Here is a 14,949-nt window from a genome sequence, read left to right as displayed (position 1 = left end):
CCCAAGGTACTGTTCAAATGGTCTCCAGCTGTCGACAAAGCCTTTGACCTGCAGCATCGGTTCACAACCGCACCCATCCTTATCCATCTGGAACCCTCGCGTCAATTTGTGATGGAAGTTGATGCTTCGGCTGTTGGAGTGGGGGCCATCCTGTCCCAGCGATCTGCCCAGGACCAGAAGCTTCATCCCTGTGCCTTCCTGTCCCATCTTCTCAATCCTGCAAAGAGGAACTATGATGTAGGCAACCGAGAACTCCTGGCAGTTAAGATGGCGTTGGAAGTGTGGAGGCATTAGCTGGAAAGAGCAGAGCAGTTCACAACACGCCCAGCCTGGATCTGAAGGTGGCCCGGCTAACCGGCTGTTTGTCCCTAACCCATTCCGGTCCCCGGTCCCGGGTCCTGGTCCCCGGTCCCGGGTCCCGGGTCCTGGAATGGGCTCTGTCATCCAGGGTCCCGTCGTACACTAGCCTTCCTCCGACGTTTCTGGTGGCCCACAATGGTTCCTGACGTCTCTGCCTTCATCACCGTGTGCTCAGAACAAGACTCCACGGCAAGCTCCTTCAGCCTCTACAGGTCCCTGGCCTCATAGATCTCTGGACTTTGTCACTGGGCTCCCTCCGTCTGATGGCTACACTGTCATTCTGACAGTTGTCGATCGGTTCTCCAAGGCCGCCTGTTTCATCCCTCCACCCCAACTACCTTCTGCCAAGGAGACGGCCCAGCTTATGATGCAGCATGTCTTCCGGATCCATGGACTCCCAGTAGACATGGTCTCCGATCGGGGTTCTCGTCTCAGTTCTGGACAGCATTCTGCACCCTTATTGGGTCGTCAACCAGCCTGTCATCCGGATTCGATCCCCAAACTAACGGTTAGTTGGAGCGAGCCAACCAAGACCTGGAAACCACCCTGAGATGCCTGGTCTCAACCAATCCCACTACCTGGAGCCGACAACTGGTTTGGGTGGCGTATGCCCCGAACACCCTTCCCAGTTCTGCCACTGGACTCTCTCCATTAGAGTGCTCCATGGGGTATCAGCCTCCACTCTTCCCGGCACAAGAACAGGAGGTCATCGTACCCTCGGCCCAGCAGAGGGTATGGCTGTCCACACAGGACCTGCCCCTTCGGGTAGAGTCCCGCAAACTGTCCCCTCATTTCATTGGTCCTTTTCCCATCTCCAGAGTACTGAGTTCCACTGCTGTCTGTCTTGTGTTACCCCTTACTCTCCGTATTTACCTTACTTTCCATGCGTCTCGGATTTAAGCCAGTGTCTCACTGTTTGTCTTCTGCCCCTCCCCATGTCACTGATGGCCATCCGGCCTACACGGTGAACCGTCTCCTGGGTGTTCGACCACGGTACAGGTGTTTCCAGTACCTGGTTGACTGGGAGGGTTAAGGACCGGATGAGAGGTGCTGGGTTCCTGCTAGAGACATCCTGGATCCAGTCCTCATCACCGACTTCCACCGCCAACACCCCAGTCAACCAGGTATGAGCCGAGGTAGGACGCCAGGTAGCGTCCCGGGGGGGGGTGTAGTGTCACGCCCAGTGTATTTATCCCTGTTTTTCTGTCTCTCTGTGCCAGTTCGTCTTGTATGTTCCAAGTCAACCAGATTTATTCCCCCCCCCCGTACTCCTGCCTTTGCTATGCTATTCCCTTTTCTAGTCCTCCCGGTTTTGACCCCTGCCTGTTCTGGACTCTGTACCCACCTGCCTTGACCATCAGCCTTTCTGCCACTCTGTACCTCCTGGACTCTGCTCTGGTTTTGACCTTTTTGCCTGTCCACGACATTCTCTTGCCTACTCCTTTTGGATTAATAAACATTAAGAATCCAACCATCTGCCTCCTGTGTCTGGGTCTCGCCTTGTGTCATGAGAATATGGGGCAAATACTGAAACAATAGCTTTCAACACAAGGCTATTTTCTTTCAACAGAAAGGTGTTTGACGCTTTGAGTAATTACTTTTGTCCTTTAGAAGGCGTTTTATTCATCAGATAAGCTTTTTATTCAGTGGGGTTGTAAAGGCCATGTGGTTTGGGAGACCTAGTTCCCCACCGATCATTAAGGAACAGATGCCATGATGGAAAACTTGTGACAGACAAGTCGAACATGAGCGTGACATGTGTTAAACAGGCGCATCCACATAACGCTGGAGGTCTGACAAGATGATGGGCAGACTCAATCATTATTACTTTCCCTTAAGCCTGTGATGAATATTCAGTACTGCTCTTTTTAAAAGACATAAATGTCAGGATGCAAATGGTTTGAACAGATTGTCAGTGGTCAACGCATCCAATAGTATAATAATCTGCATGCCATTGTCAAGTATTTATAAGCTTTTACTGAGATTTGATAATCGGCTTGATAGATATCTGAGAGGAAAGATCACGTAGACTAAGCATGGACCAAATGCATGCTAATTTTTAAATGAGGACTCAGTTCCCACAATGTGTTATCACAAGCTCCGAGCTGGGTAAGGATTACATGATACATCTAAATGTGGACCTGTATCACATTAAATGGATACTAAAATTAATTGAATCATTCATGAATCCTACACACTTTCAGAAAGTTCTCTTTCAGTCACTGGTACTGCTCACTTTCATACACCCCAGCCCATCCCATCTTACAAAGGTGCCAAAGAGAGCGAGTAAGGCCTGGGGAGGGACATGCCAGGGGGGTGCCCCCCCCCCCTTAATTACCCTACAGAACCGTGCGGACCACAGGGGCTGGGTTAATCACTTTAGAGGCCCGGGGGAGAGATGGGAAGTAGACAGTAGCGTGACAGCCGGGGGAGCACTGGCACGACTAATCCCGTTAGACCAGGGAAAAAGGGGGACGCCATCGCTCCTACTAGGCTGAGAAAAAAATGTTTTTCCCAGGAATGAGTTCACCTGTATGGTAACACAGAAAAGTTGGCCTTTTGATGCCTATTAGAATTAGACAATTACACCTGGCACATACAAATGTTTTTTTTTTAAATCCTGGGCATCACTTATTGATGATGCATGAAAAGAAATCGGTGACAGTGGCATTGCATGAGATCCTCTTTCATGCCATAGTAAAGCAGCCCTTTTAAACCCAGCGTAACCAGCCTCTCTAACAGTGAGAAGATGAGAAGGGCTGCTGTTAGAAGGAAAGAGCTTACTTCATCTGCTATTGTAAGCGCACCCGAGTTCAACCTTAATGTAAACCTTTGCAGGCGGGATAAGAATGGGATGCTCTCTATAAAAATATAACCTGCTGGGTAATCCGGCAGATGGCCACAACAACGGACACTAATAGAGGGGCTGGCCACTGCAGAGGTAACAGGGAACGTCCGATCACCAGCCACTCTCCGGCCTGGGAGATTTGAAATCAAGATTCGTCACTCCCCTTAGCAACACTGGGAAACTGAGCAGTCAATTTGCATCCATCAAGTTTCTACTTAATCTCACACTCCACTTCTCTCCATTCTCTCCTTTTTGTAATCTTTCTCTTTGTTGTAGGGATTAGGTTGAGTGGTAAAACAGTGATTTGATGATCTTTCCAAGGTTGTGCGCACCCCTTAAACCACAAACAAGCTGAGGCATTCTGGGAGTCACCCTCTTTGAAGACAGCGCTCGGGGAACTGTGTGAGACTTTTGATACAGTTGAAGCTCTGGGGAATTTTATTCCATCAATGGTCTGGTTTGCTCTGAACTGGTCTGGGAAAATATAAACTTGGTAAATAATGAATAATGCACCAGGTTTATAAGGCTCTTACTTTTTTGTGTAAAAGTACAGAGCTGACATTTAATTACAGGTATGAATGTTTTTGTATAATAAACATTGGTTACCCAATGGTTGTCTTTTTCCATCATATAATTTTTACCAAATTCAGTTATTCAATATCAGATTTGACTAAATATTACTGAATTTGAATCAATTCAGAGTTATTGGTTTTGTGGGTTGCAATAGCACAGAAATTGGGCTATTATGCAAACATATCAAATATCTACATTTGCCCTTGTCAACTATTGTTTTTCACTGCAAACAAACGTTTATCCACACTATTCCATTTGTACGAAAGATGCCTTGTATGGAATTCATGCACAGGTGTCACAGCAGTACATCTAGTCAAATAGGAGCCTGTCCATACAGTATATTAGAGACCCCATGCAGTATGAAGTCCTTGACTTGTTTGAGGTCTATTTAAGGTAATCTACTCACATTGTCACCCTGTCACTCTTCATTCAACATTTCAGCATGATGCAAACGTTTGCAGTTTGTTGATAGCTAGAAACCTAGAATTAATTTTTATTTTTTATTATCGAATCTCAAAAATGAATCATTCAAATAGTGAGCATTAAACGTGAGCACAGTGCCACTCAGTGGACAGCTTGCTGATCTGCATATCATATCAAATGTATTTCTGGAATACATGTGAAGAGACATGTTTACATTGACAAGCAATTCATAATTATTGTCACTGGTTGCATCTTAAACACAGTCGGGCTGGAACGTACCCGCTATGTCTGTTCAGAACCAGTCTAAGCTACAGCGAGAACCTCAAGCCTTTCTAATGGTTTCTAAATCCAGATCAAATCATAAATGAGGTTAGTGACATTGAGAATACAGTGTTGGTGATCTATGTCAGATGAAATGGTAACGTTGGTGTCTGATAAAGAGAGATTAGACAGCTCTGTAGGGAAAAGGGAAATTCACTACTTGGTTATTTGGTCCGTGTACCTTGGAGTGATTTCAGCTGAATCTCAGTTCATTAGGACACTAATTTGCCTTCATTTTAAGTCCTGTCCACTCACCTACAGGACTTACACTAAAATGCAAGTGGGTTCTCAGCCTATACCCACTTAATGCATACTGAAAATACGACTCCCATAATTCATCTGTATTGCATCATCACCATTGTGGGATAGCTGGGCTGGAGGAGCGATGTGTCCATGGTGTGAGGTCACTGTAAAGGACAGGGTCAGTCGGACCAGTCGTTCTCTTCCAGTTCGGAGTCATCCTCCGAGTCGCTGTACTCCACTGCGATGCGACGGGACAGGATGGTGGCCACATCGTTCCCCACAGGCTCCCGCTTAGCCTGCTGCTCCTGCTGCTCCTGCACCTTTTTCAACTGGATGCCTGAGGAACACAAACACACAGTCTAAACTCATTTGCACTGTATAAAACAACTCTGCCATCTCCAGAAGAAGAGTAAACGTCTGAGTACAGCAAAACTCACCCATGCGAATAGCTGACAGAAGGTCACTTCGAGGCTGGGTGTCCTGTCTCTTCCCGTCACAGAGTCCTGCCAGTTGGGGTGGGGCAGGGGGTACTGGTGGTGGAGGGGGACCTGGGGGAGGTGGAATCATACGAGGTCCTGGGGGAGGTAGGGGTGGGAGACCATAGCCTGTGGCCCCTGTCCTAGGTCCAGTAAGGGGGGTGGGGGATACCATGGGAGAGCCAAAGGCTGTCTGTGCGGATGGGATAAGAGGGGCTGGGGGAGGGGGTGGTGGTCCGGAACTGGCATAGTACTCCATTATACTGAGAGAGAGAAAGTCAGAGAGAAGGTTTTGAGCTAACAACACATTGGTATTTACAAATCAGAGAGTTACTAATCTGCATTCCAGATTTCTTGTACTGAGAGTTGTTACAATAACAGTACCTGTAGTCCGCAGGTGGAAGCGTCATAGTGCCATTTATTCTCTCAGTGGAGCGATGCAGAGGTGGGGAGTGGTGTGTGCGGTTGAGAGTCCCTTCTCTGTAACTGACTCCGATGCTGTGGTACTCATGCTCTACAGACTCGTGAATGTCTGCAGGCGGGTAAGGGTGAGCCAGGGCATGGTTGGATGCAGAATGTGGAAGGCCTGGAGCAGTTGGGTAGTCTGGCAGGTCATGACCATATCTAAACAACAAAAAAGTCATTGTGATGAACTCTTTACACTAACACGAAAAGTTAATATGCCATCTGCAAAACAAATGGGGAAGGAAGCTGATTCAGACGACAATGGTCCTAATCACTGACCTGCTCTCTGGGGAGAGGGAGCCCTCAGACGACACCCCCCGGTGGAGAGAGTGAGGGTGGCGGTGGTCTGGGCGGAGCTCTTTGTCGAACGCCATCATGTTCCACTCCTGACGGCGGTTTCTGGCTTTACGAACCTTCTTCACCTCGCGCTGAAGTGTGCCGTCAACACATCGCTTCTGCTCCTGAGAGAGGAGGAGAGAGAAAGAGAGGAAAAGAGAGAGAGAGGGGGGCGAGAGAGAAAGAGGTCATTTTGCTGATACTGTAGGTGTGGAGTTATACAGGATATTGTATACACAAGTTGCCCCAAAGAAATGAGTCGTTATTAAGAAGCAAAAAGCCTGAGGCTTTCTGAAAGGGTGACATTAAAAGGCTCTCACGCGTTGTCTTCTTCTCTCCTTCCTCTTGTCCTCTGTGTCCTGCAGCATCTTCTCCTTCCACAGGTCAAAGAAGTAGGATGGGTCCGTGTAGAACTTCATCCCATCGGTGTGGTCATCTCTGTGTCAAAAGAGAGACTAGTTAGCTATTGGTCACAACTGGAGGTTAATGCTCGTCTGGTGGTTGTATCTGTACAGTGTACCTGTAAGCAGAGAGAATGCTGAGAGAAGGAGGCTTGTCGCTGGTGTTGTACATGTCCTCCACAGGGTTGGACGTGCTGCTCTTGGACACCACCTGCTGGTCCTGGACTGTAGAGCTTTTAAATGCCTTGCGCATGTTGATGTCCTGCAGAGAGACTGGAAAGCATTAGAGTGAATGTGAGATTGATAGGAAGATGAACAGGAATAAGAAGATGCTGAGATAGAAAATAATAAGTAGATTATGGGCCAAGCAGAACCAAAGACGAGCAGGAGAACTAATGACTTAGTTGTCTTTCAACATTAGAGAGAATATTTTTATTTTTTCTTATTCCCTGACCCCAAACTGACCCTCCTCCACAGTGGAATCCAGCTGGGTGACCTTGACAGCCAAGCGGTCGATGCGGTCTTGGAGACCGTTGGCACGCACATAAAATGTGTTAGCCTCACTAAAAAGCTCTCCAAAGACGTCCTCCGCATGTTTACCTGAGTTATGAAGAAAAGAGGAGCCAAGGACAAATTCACTTTTTTTAACCAAATCTCTATTTTTGATGTAAATGAAGTGTCCAGACACTATTTTTTTACAATTTCACTTGGTTTTGAGAAACTTGCCCCACCACCAGTAGACTTCCTCATTGCTATTTCTGCAGTTTGGGGGCTACGGATAAACATTAACAAAGGCTCCAAAAACACCCAAATTACATCCTTTTACAAATTGAAAAGCTCTCAGTATAGTGATGCAAGTCTTTAGATGTTGTACACATGAAAATGTGTCATTTGGAACTTTATCCGCAACATTGTATTCCATTTTGTTGGACTCGAGCGATACTTTTCCATGTGCAACAGTGCGTAGTGCAGTTTCGCGGGGCCCGCCAGGTCTATCTATATATTTTTTGTAGGATTATTTATTAACGTTTGGTCATGTGGCAGAGAGCACAAATTGCTGTTTTATAGCTAATATCATGCTATTTTACGCAGTTTGCCATCAAAATAGTGCAGTTTTAAAGATAATTTCCTGTAGTAATAATCATTCAAAAAAGGAATGTCTATGACATGTTCATATGCTATCTGGGGGGCCTAACCTCCGGGTTTTTAGGTTGGGCAGTGGTGGAAGTACTACTTAAGTCGTTTTTTGGGGTATCTGTACTTTAGTATTTATATTTTTGACAACTTTTACTTTACTACATTCCTATAGAAATAATGTACTTTTTACTCCATACATTTTCCCTGACACCCAAAAGTACTCGTTACATTTTGAATGCCCTTGGCCATCCCCCCTACTGCTTCTGATCTGGAGGACTCACTAAACACAAATGTTTTATTTGTAAATGAGGTCTGAGTGTTGGAGTGTACCCATGGCCCTCCATAAATAAATACAAGAAAATTGTGCAGTCCGATTTGCTAAATTTGAGGAATTTGAAATTATTTATACTTTTACTTTGATACTGCAGTATATTTAAAACCAAATACTTTTAGTATTTTACTGGGTGACTTAACATTTTCTGTTTAAAGGTATCTTTACTTTTACTCAAGTATGACAATTGGGTACTTTTTCCACCACTGAGGGTGGTTTCTCAAAACCAAGTGAAATCGCAAAAAAAAATGTCTGGACACTTTGATAAGATGCAATTTACATTAAAAAAAATATTGAGATTTGGTAAAAACATTTGAACATGTCCTTTAATACAGACATTCACCTGTGTCTAAATGCTCAGACAAAGTCATTGGAGAGGTACATGTCGTAGTACACAGAAAAGAGCAAAGAGATTTGTTGAGGTCAAGTTGAACAGACAGGAGTAACGTAGCGATGGAGATTTGCACATGTCTGATGGGCCGGGAAACCAACCAAATGATTGAGATTTGCACATTTCAAACACTGAATGAAGAGCATGTGATTGTGAAATCTGTCTCCATACTCTTTCTCTACCTCTGTCCCTCCCTCACTCACTCTCTCCTTTATCTGTTACACTAAGCTCTACATTAAGCTCTAATCTCCAGTGACTTCATAAAACCCTACCCCACACAAACAAACACACACAAACAGCATGCAGATACACACACTGTAATGTGGATAGAGATATATATATATATAGGACAGATGTCTGGTAAATTCTCCTACTCTAATTCTCTCTCTCACTCCCTCCCCACACTCAAACACACACGCATGCACACACAGACTTACACACACTTCTGTCAATATCAAATGTATTTTACCAAATAGAATTGAATCAATAAAAACACTTAAATGTACTGACTTAATGCATCTGCCTAAGCTGATCAGTTTTCCAGTGTAACACCGATGGATGAGGCTGTATAGGTCACTATTCTAGAGTATGCTGGCGTAAGGCTGGTTAAGTGATAGGTGACTGCTTAATGCATATGATGAGGGGTTGTGACTGTGTGGAAGATATGTCTTACTTAGACTGCTGAGCTGGCGTATGATGGCAGAGAGGGTGTTGTTGGTGACACACTCCAGCTCACTGCCAATCCCCTCGGGCAGCCCCCCTCGACAGAGGTGCCGGGGCTCTATGTTCCTCTTGACCAGGGGCATGACCTCCCCTCACACCGCGCCACACACCACCTGCTGGGACACACAGCCGCTGACAATGACAGCCACGTTCCGCACAGACAGACACAAACAATCAATTCAGACCAGATTAAATCATGAGGCAGAGACAATCGACCCAAACCTCTCCGGATTACATTACTAACCAAATCCCACTCGACTTACGTAATGCCATCAGGACACGTACAGGTTTCATCAGGCCACAAACTACTCTTTACTTCACCCAACTGGCCTTTCATTTCATTCATGGAAAATTCATTAGCGGCAATTCATTGTATTACTCAACACCCCTTCAATCAAGACTTGTTTCCAGACCTATAACTGCATGAAAAGAGTTGCAGATAGCATTCCATCACAAGAGAGTCCCACTGAGTGACTATAGGCTCAAACTATGCTTATTGTAAACAACCAGGAATCAAAACCCATTTCTGGGCATTTCAAGATTGTGTTGTTCAACAAGGCTAAAGCCCACTATACCTCTGGGAGACGCGGGTTTTAGCATTCAGTCAAGCATACTCAAATCAAATGTATTTATATAACCCTTCTTACATCAGCTGATATCTCAAAGTGCTGTACAGAACCCCAGCCTAAAACCCCAAAACAGCAAGCAATACTCATGCAACTGTTTAATAATTATGCTATTATAAAATTATGATTTGGCTTATCTAAGGGAAGGATATATGTGTTAGGTCTTATTTGACACAAGGACTATGCTAAATTTGAAAGTTAGGTGCCTTTCTGCAAATATTGTGAATGGTGGCACATGCCATACAAGACTGGGATGAAGTTTAGCCATGTTAAAATCCCTAAACAATAGAACAAACAGAATGACATCGATTATCATGGCAAGCTTGAGCACACATTTATTAACAAACCTTAAAGGGCAAAGCATCTAACAGCCTTGAGCAATAGATTCCGCACGCAATTACAAGCAAGCATAGCAAGGTTGTCCCAACCAAAATCTCTGTGGTGATTAGGAGAGACAATAAGTCTCAACTGTGCGAACAGTGAGGGCATTATTGATAGGCCTACTATGTTTCAAACCACTTTAGAGCGATGCCAGATCTTGATACATAGTAATAATTAAGAGCCTGCAACTCCAGGTGGACCGGTTTATTATCAAAGAGCGGTGGTCTGTGACCCGTGACTGAGGGTTTTTAAATAGCATCATCCTAATTGTAGTATATATATAATATATACTTAAACAGACATAACAAGGGAGGGAAGACATAGGGATATGATGAACAACATGATAAAGACGGACCGCTCACCAAAAGTGTCCTTTTAGGAGTATTCAGCTGCGGTCCACCGATCGAGTTGCCATCCTGTCCCCTCATCTCACCAGAGCCGGATTCTTTCTGTGAGGAGCAATCTCCTGCACAAATCAGCATCCAGGCTCGGAGATTTAATTAGCAGATTTATTTGTGTCGTCCAATCAGGTTCGCCAAAAACATCCATCATGACAACCATTGGCAGTTTGACAGCAAGACGAGTGAGTTATCGGGATAATGATGCAAACACAAGCCTACATTATTTCATAAATTGCATTATTAGGCGTATGCGTCTTTGGTTTAGCCCAGTTATTCTCAAATGTATTATAAACGCTGAAGAATGTGTCTGAATATATTACCACTTTCGGGACGTCAATGAATAGTTTCAGAAGAGAATGGATGCAGCCAGGGGGTGACAGCTCATGACCCCCCAGCCAACTGCTGGCATCGCAACCCCACGACGGTCACACCCCATTGTCAGACGACCTATTTTCTCACTTGTAGGCCTATGAATTCGTTTTTTGGTACATTCAAGCGTTTTTTGTCTGGCAGCTCTCCAAATATTTCATCTCAAATTGTCACAATTAGTGAGCTTTGTGATTTAGATGTAATAATTGATTATGACATTTTACAGTTGAATGACAAATTGTTATAAGATTTATTTTTCAATGTTACAGACCGCATGATCGGCGTTGTAGTTATGGAAACTCCTCTTAAACTCTTATTCTTCTACCAAATTGATATAACCAGTGCAATTCCATATTGCACACAGGTGAGTAATTATCTATGGATACCATTCTCCATTTGTTTTCTCTCCTTCTCTTCAGTCCAGCTGGATACAGTCTCTCAGGAGAACCACAGGAGTGGGTTCCAGCCAGGTACCACCTTGTGGTTTGTTTGGGCATAAGCACCACCCTTTCAGATGAGCCCATCCTGACAGATGGCACATGAACCATGGGAGTGGGATGGAGGTCTGGGGGCTTAAAGGCACAGTGATTCTGGCTGCTGTGGCTTTAATGGAGGTCTGTAGATCACAGTACGAAAGACATCATCGGTGCGCTAATGCATGTTCTGATGGCAGGGAGGGGCCTCAATATGAACTCAATGACAAAATGGGTTCGCTTTTTGAAGAGTAACATATTGGGGCTTCTGTGATTCAAACAGAGCCCTAATCTTTGGCCAGCTCAACCTTATTAACCCTAATACAGTATTTACCCTCAATGACAATGCCACTGTTGACCTCAATGTTTTCACACATCACTATCACTGCACCCATTTACACCCCCAGCCACTAATACCTCTATTATCCATGACACTGAGCCCCCAGACACTATCACATTTATCTCTTTGTTTTCCCCTGGGATGATTATAGCTAGGTCTGCTATACCACGCCATTACCCCACAATTATCCTAGGGTTCCCTGATTCATTACCAACTCCATGTAGTTTGGGGCTACTAGTTGTGTGTGACTTGTAGCTTGTTTCCAACTGCGTTTTCTATGTTTTGTGTATGTTATTTGTAAGTGGTGCAAAGATTTTCCTCTTGTAGGACAATAAACATGATTCTGAATGATTAGGCCTATAACGGTCTCCCTAATAAAATAGCCTAGCCTAATGCTGAAGATGCATGCTTCAGATGGACACATGGAAGTATGGAATTAAGTCTAAAAATGGGAGGTAAAAACACAATGTAACTTCAATTGTAAAAGCCGCAGTTGGTAAAAGACGTCTAGCTAGACGCGCAAACATTCAGCACTGTGGACATTCAACCCCCAGAGTGAATTCTATTCATGTATAGAGATCACAGTGAAGAATGTGTCAGATAAAGAGTGGTAAATGAGGGAGTCATGATATCATGTGATGGGGTTATGTACAGAGTTAGACAGCTGCATCAGAAATACTTAACAGTAATATAACTCTATTATGGACAAACATCCAAAATAGGTCAGCAATTTGTGATGTTTGTTTAAAGTAGCACATATACAGCATGTTTACAAATAAATACCATACATTAAGTCAAAATAAAATGTGAAAGCTTGAATTATTGGTCATTGACCAATTGCAATTATTATCCTCAATATTTGTATTCATTTGGCTGACTCAGATTTACTTTCCATTTTCTAGGCTTATTAATATTTTCATATTTGAATACCCAAATACTCCCCACTGGAGTCTGTAAAAGTCAAAGCCACAAATTATATGATCACTTCAGTGTGTCTGGGTTTAGTATAGCCAGATGGCGGGCAGGGAGATGGTAGAAGACGGCTTTCCTCTTGTGAGGTATACAGAGTAGGCATTTGAGCCATATAAGGATGCATTATGGAATGGTGAAGCATGGAGGGGTGAACCAGGGTGGAAAACACCATGGAGGGGTGCATGGTAGAAGGTTGAGCCATGGAGGGTTGTGGGCAGGTGGGAGTTTCCTGCCTCTGTAAGGTTTGGTGGACACATGAGGATCCAGTTGGACAGGCTTGGCTGGCATTGGGAGGGTAGAGAGATGAGGTGGAACAACAGGACGTCCCTGTCATGGGTACAGCCTCCTGCTGCTGCTGCTCTCCACTCCCACCCTGGGGATCAGCAGCACCTTCTGGGCTTTGGGAGATCTCCTGTTTACGACTCAGACAGACACCCATGGCCACCATGGAGCCCAGAAAGATAAAGGCCAGAAACAAAGAGCCCACAATCACAAAGGGAACATAGACAGGTACTAGAGTGAAATTAAAACACAAATTAAGAGGACAGGGGGCAGGAGAGAAGTGGAAGGGAAGATAGAGTGAAAAGGAAAGACATTTTAAGGATTACCTTCCTGTGTACATATGTTGTAGTTGTATAGACTATGCACATTCATGTGACTCCCCTGCTCTTCAGTTCTCACAAGGCCAGGGATGTGTCCATATTCCAATTTGCTCAAGAGTAGAACATTCTAATAGGGTAAGTCAGTAAACTGTGCAAAACATGCAACACTAAAAACAAACAGTTCATTGAAAAGCTCCTTGGCAGCAGATCAAGTCTTAACATGATTCTCGGGATGTGCAGGAGTAGGCTAACTGCACATTGAAGAGTTTAATAAATGCTTGGACATGAGACCACACTTCAAGGCAATTTGGTGGGTTGGATGGATTCAAGCACACTGCATTAGGCTTTCTCATTCACCAATACATTTTAGGCTACAAGGAATCTCACGGTGTGTGTTATCAAGGAATAACCTAACCACTGGGCACAGACGTAAACGGACACAACCTTGATTCAACCCGTGTGTGACCAGCGAGAACATGCCGAAAAAGCCTAGGCCTTATATAGCCAGCATAATAATAACCATGCAAGGATCAACATCGAAGTATTTGGTCCTATTTCAATAGCCTAGGCTACAACTTACCTGCGCTCTTGGCAACTTTCTTGTCATCAGAAGTGCCAGGCTGTTGAACTTGCTCGTGGTTGTTGCAGTTTCCCTGATCCAGTCTTGCTCTCATGAGTGCAACAGTAGCGCAGCCCACAAGCTCTGCAGCAGATCACCGCTTCTCTCTGATCATTGCGCTCGGGACAGTGGAAACCCTCTCGCCAAGTAGATTGCGCGTCCTTCCAACCATGGCAATATTCACCATTCGTCCTCTGGTGCGTCATACCCACTTGGAGAATCAGACTGATGAAAGTCCCAACAGCAAAACGCACGGTCCTCATTCCAACTGGAGATAGGAATCCCGTGTCCGTATGTTGTTATTACAAAATACATTCTGAAAGAAAATAAAGTAGACATATCCAGAATAGGCTAATAAAAATAATCATACAGGGAAGGTATGTAAAATGAACTCATAGGCTTACCTTTGGATTCACGCCGTGTGATGCATCAAAACATGAGTTCGTTCTGCTCTGTGGATCTGTTCTCATCATAATTTGTATCATGGGACACAGTAATTTTAGACCACTAATGGAAATCCTTATAGATGCTGATCAAATAGCCTGTCATAGCTAGGCCAATTGAATCTTAACATTTTTGCTGGGCACTTTAGACTAATAGGTCTCCGAAGTGTATTTTTCCAATGTAGGCCTATCACAGTAAAAATAGGCTTAGTGATTGTATATCAATAAGGCTATGCCAGCAGCATATACCCATGGTTGGTCCTGGTCGGTCCCTGGACGGGAAACCAGGTGCGGCTGGAAGTGGTGTTCGAGGGCCAGTAGGAGGCACCCTTTCCTCTGGTCTAAAAAAAATAAAATATCCCAGGGCCAGTGTTGCCAATTTAGCAACTTTGTCGCTATATTTAGTGAGTATTCAGACCCCTCTAGCACACATTTTTTTTTAAAGCGACAAATCAAGCGCCTTTTCCTGGTGTTATTGGAGACTTTTGGAGACTGACGTAAAAGCACATATCGTTCTTACTCTTCTCAACGAGCAGCGTTGTGCTGCCGTGGGCCCCACACCGTCCCATAGTACTCACAGGCGGCCCAGTCCTTATGTTGTGCGCAGCAGTCCCTCCCAGCTGCAGTCAGAGCAGGAGATGTTCGCCCCTCCTTGTCCAGACTGCAAATTAATCCTACATGCTGAATGCCACCGC

At 44.6% G+C, this 14,949-nt stretch overlaps 1 protein-coding gene and 1 pseudogene across 4 annotated transcripts; both read right to left on the bottom strand.

Annotated features, from left to right (window-relative positions):
* Positions 1-3,921: 3,921 nt before the first annotated feature.
* On the bottom strand, positions 3,922-10,473 carry LOC139419593 (actin-binding protein WASF3-like). Of its 4 annotated transcripts, none has more exons than XM_071169567.1 (9): positions 10,398-10,473; positions 8,979-9,141; positions 6,912-7,046; positions 6,566-6,719; positions 6,366-6,483; positions 5,989-6,170; positions 5,629-5,868; positions 5,206-5,507; positions 3,922-5,105 (listed from the first exon to the last, which is right to left on the bottom strand). In XM_071169567.1, the coding sequence occupies exons 2-9, from the start codon at positions 9,109-9,111 to the stop codon at positions 4,948-4,950; spliced, it is 1,422 nt and encodes a 473-aa protein (XP_071025668.1). In that variant the 5' UTR covers positions 9,112-9,141; positions 10,398-10,473; the 3' UTR covers positions 3,922-4,947. The 4 variants fall into 4 exon arrangements, with proteins under 4 accessions (XP_071025668.1, XP_071025667.1, XP_071025670.1 ...); XM_071169566.1 differs by having other exon boundaries at positions 8,979-9,144; positions 10,398-10,469; XM_071169569.1 differs by having other exon boundaries at positions 8,979-9,160; positions 10,398-10,454.
* Positions 10,474-12,482: 2,009 nt separating this feature from the next.
* On the bottom strand, positions 12,483-14,912 carry LOC139418621 (protein shisa-3 homolog; annotated as a pseudogene).
* Positions 14,913-14,949: the final 37 nt, after the last annotated feature.

Source organism: Oncorhynchus clarkii, chromosome 10 (genome assembly GCF_045791955.1).
Source record: "Oncorhynchus clarkii lewisi isolate Uvic-CL-2024 chromosome 10, UVic_Ocla_1.0, whole genome shotgun sequence".
NCBI lineage: Eukaryota > Metazoa > Chordata > Actinopteri > Salmoniformes > Salmonidae > Oncorhynchus > Oncorhynchus clarkii.
The sequence above is the reverse complement of the archived record's forward strand: the minus strand, read 5'-3'. Positions and strand labels throughout refer to the sequence as shown.

Excerpts from the sequence above, each read along its gene's own strand:
- LOC139419593 (XM_071169567.1), bottom strand. The coding sequence starts at position 9,111 with ATGCCCCTGGTCAAGAGGAACATAGAGCCCCGGCACCTCTGTCGAGGG. Across the intron at positions 7,047-8,978 it reads ACGCCAGCTCAGCAGTCTAA|GTAAACATGCGGAGGACGTC; the intron begins GTAAGACATATC and ends TTCATAACTCAG. Across the intron at positions 6,720-6,911 it reads GGATTCCACTGTGGAGGAGG|TCTCTCTGCAGGACATCAAC; the intron begins GTCAGTTTGGGG and ends AATGCTTTCCAG.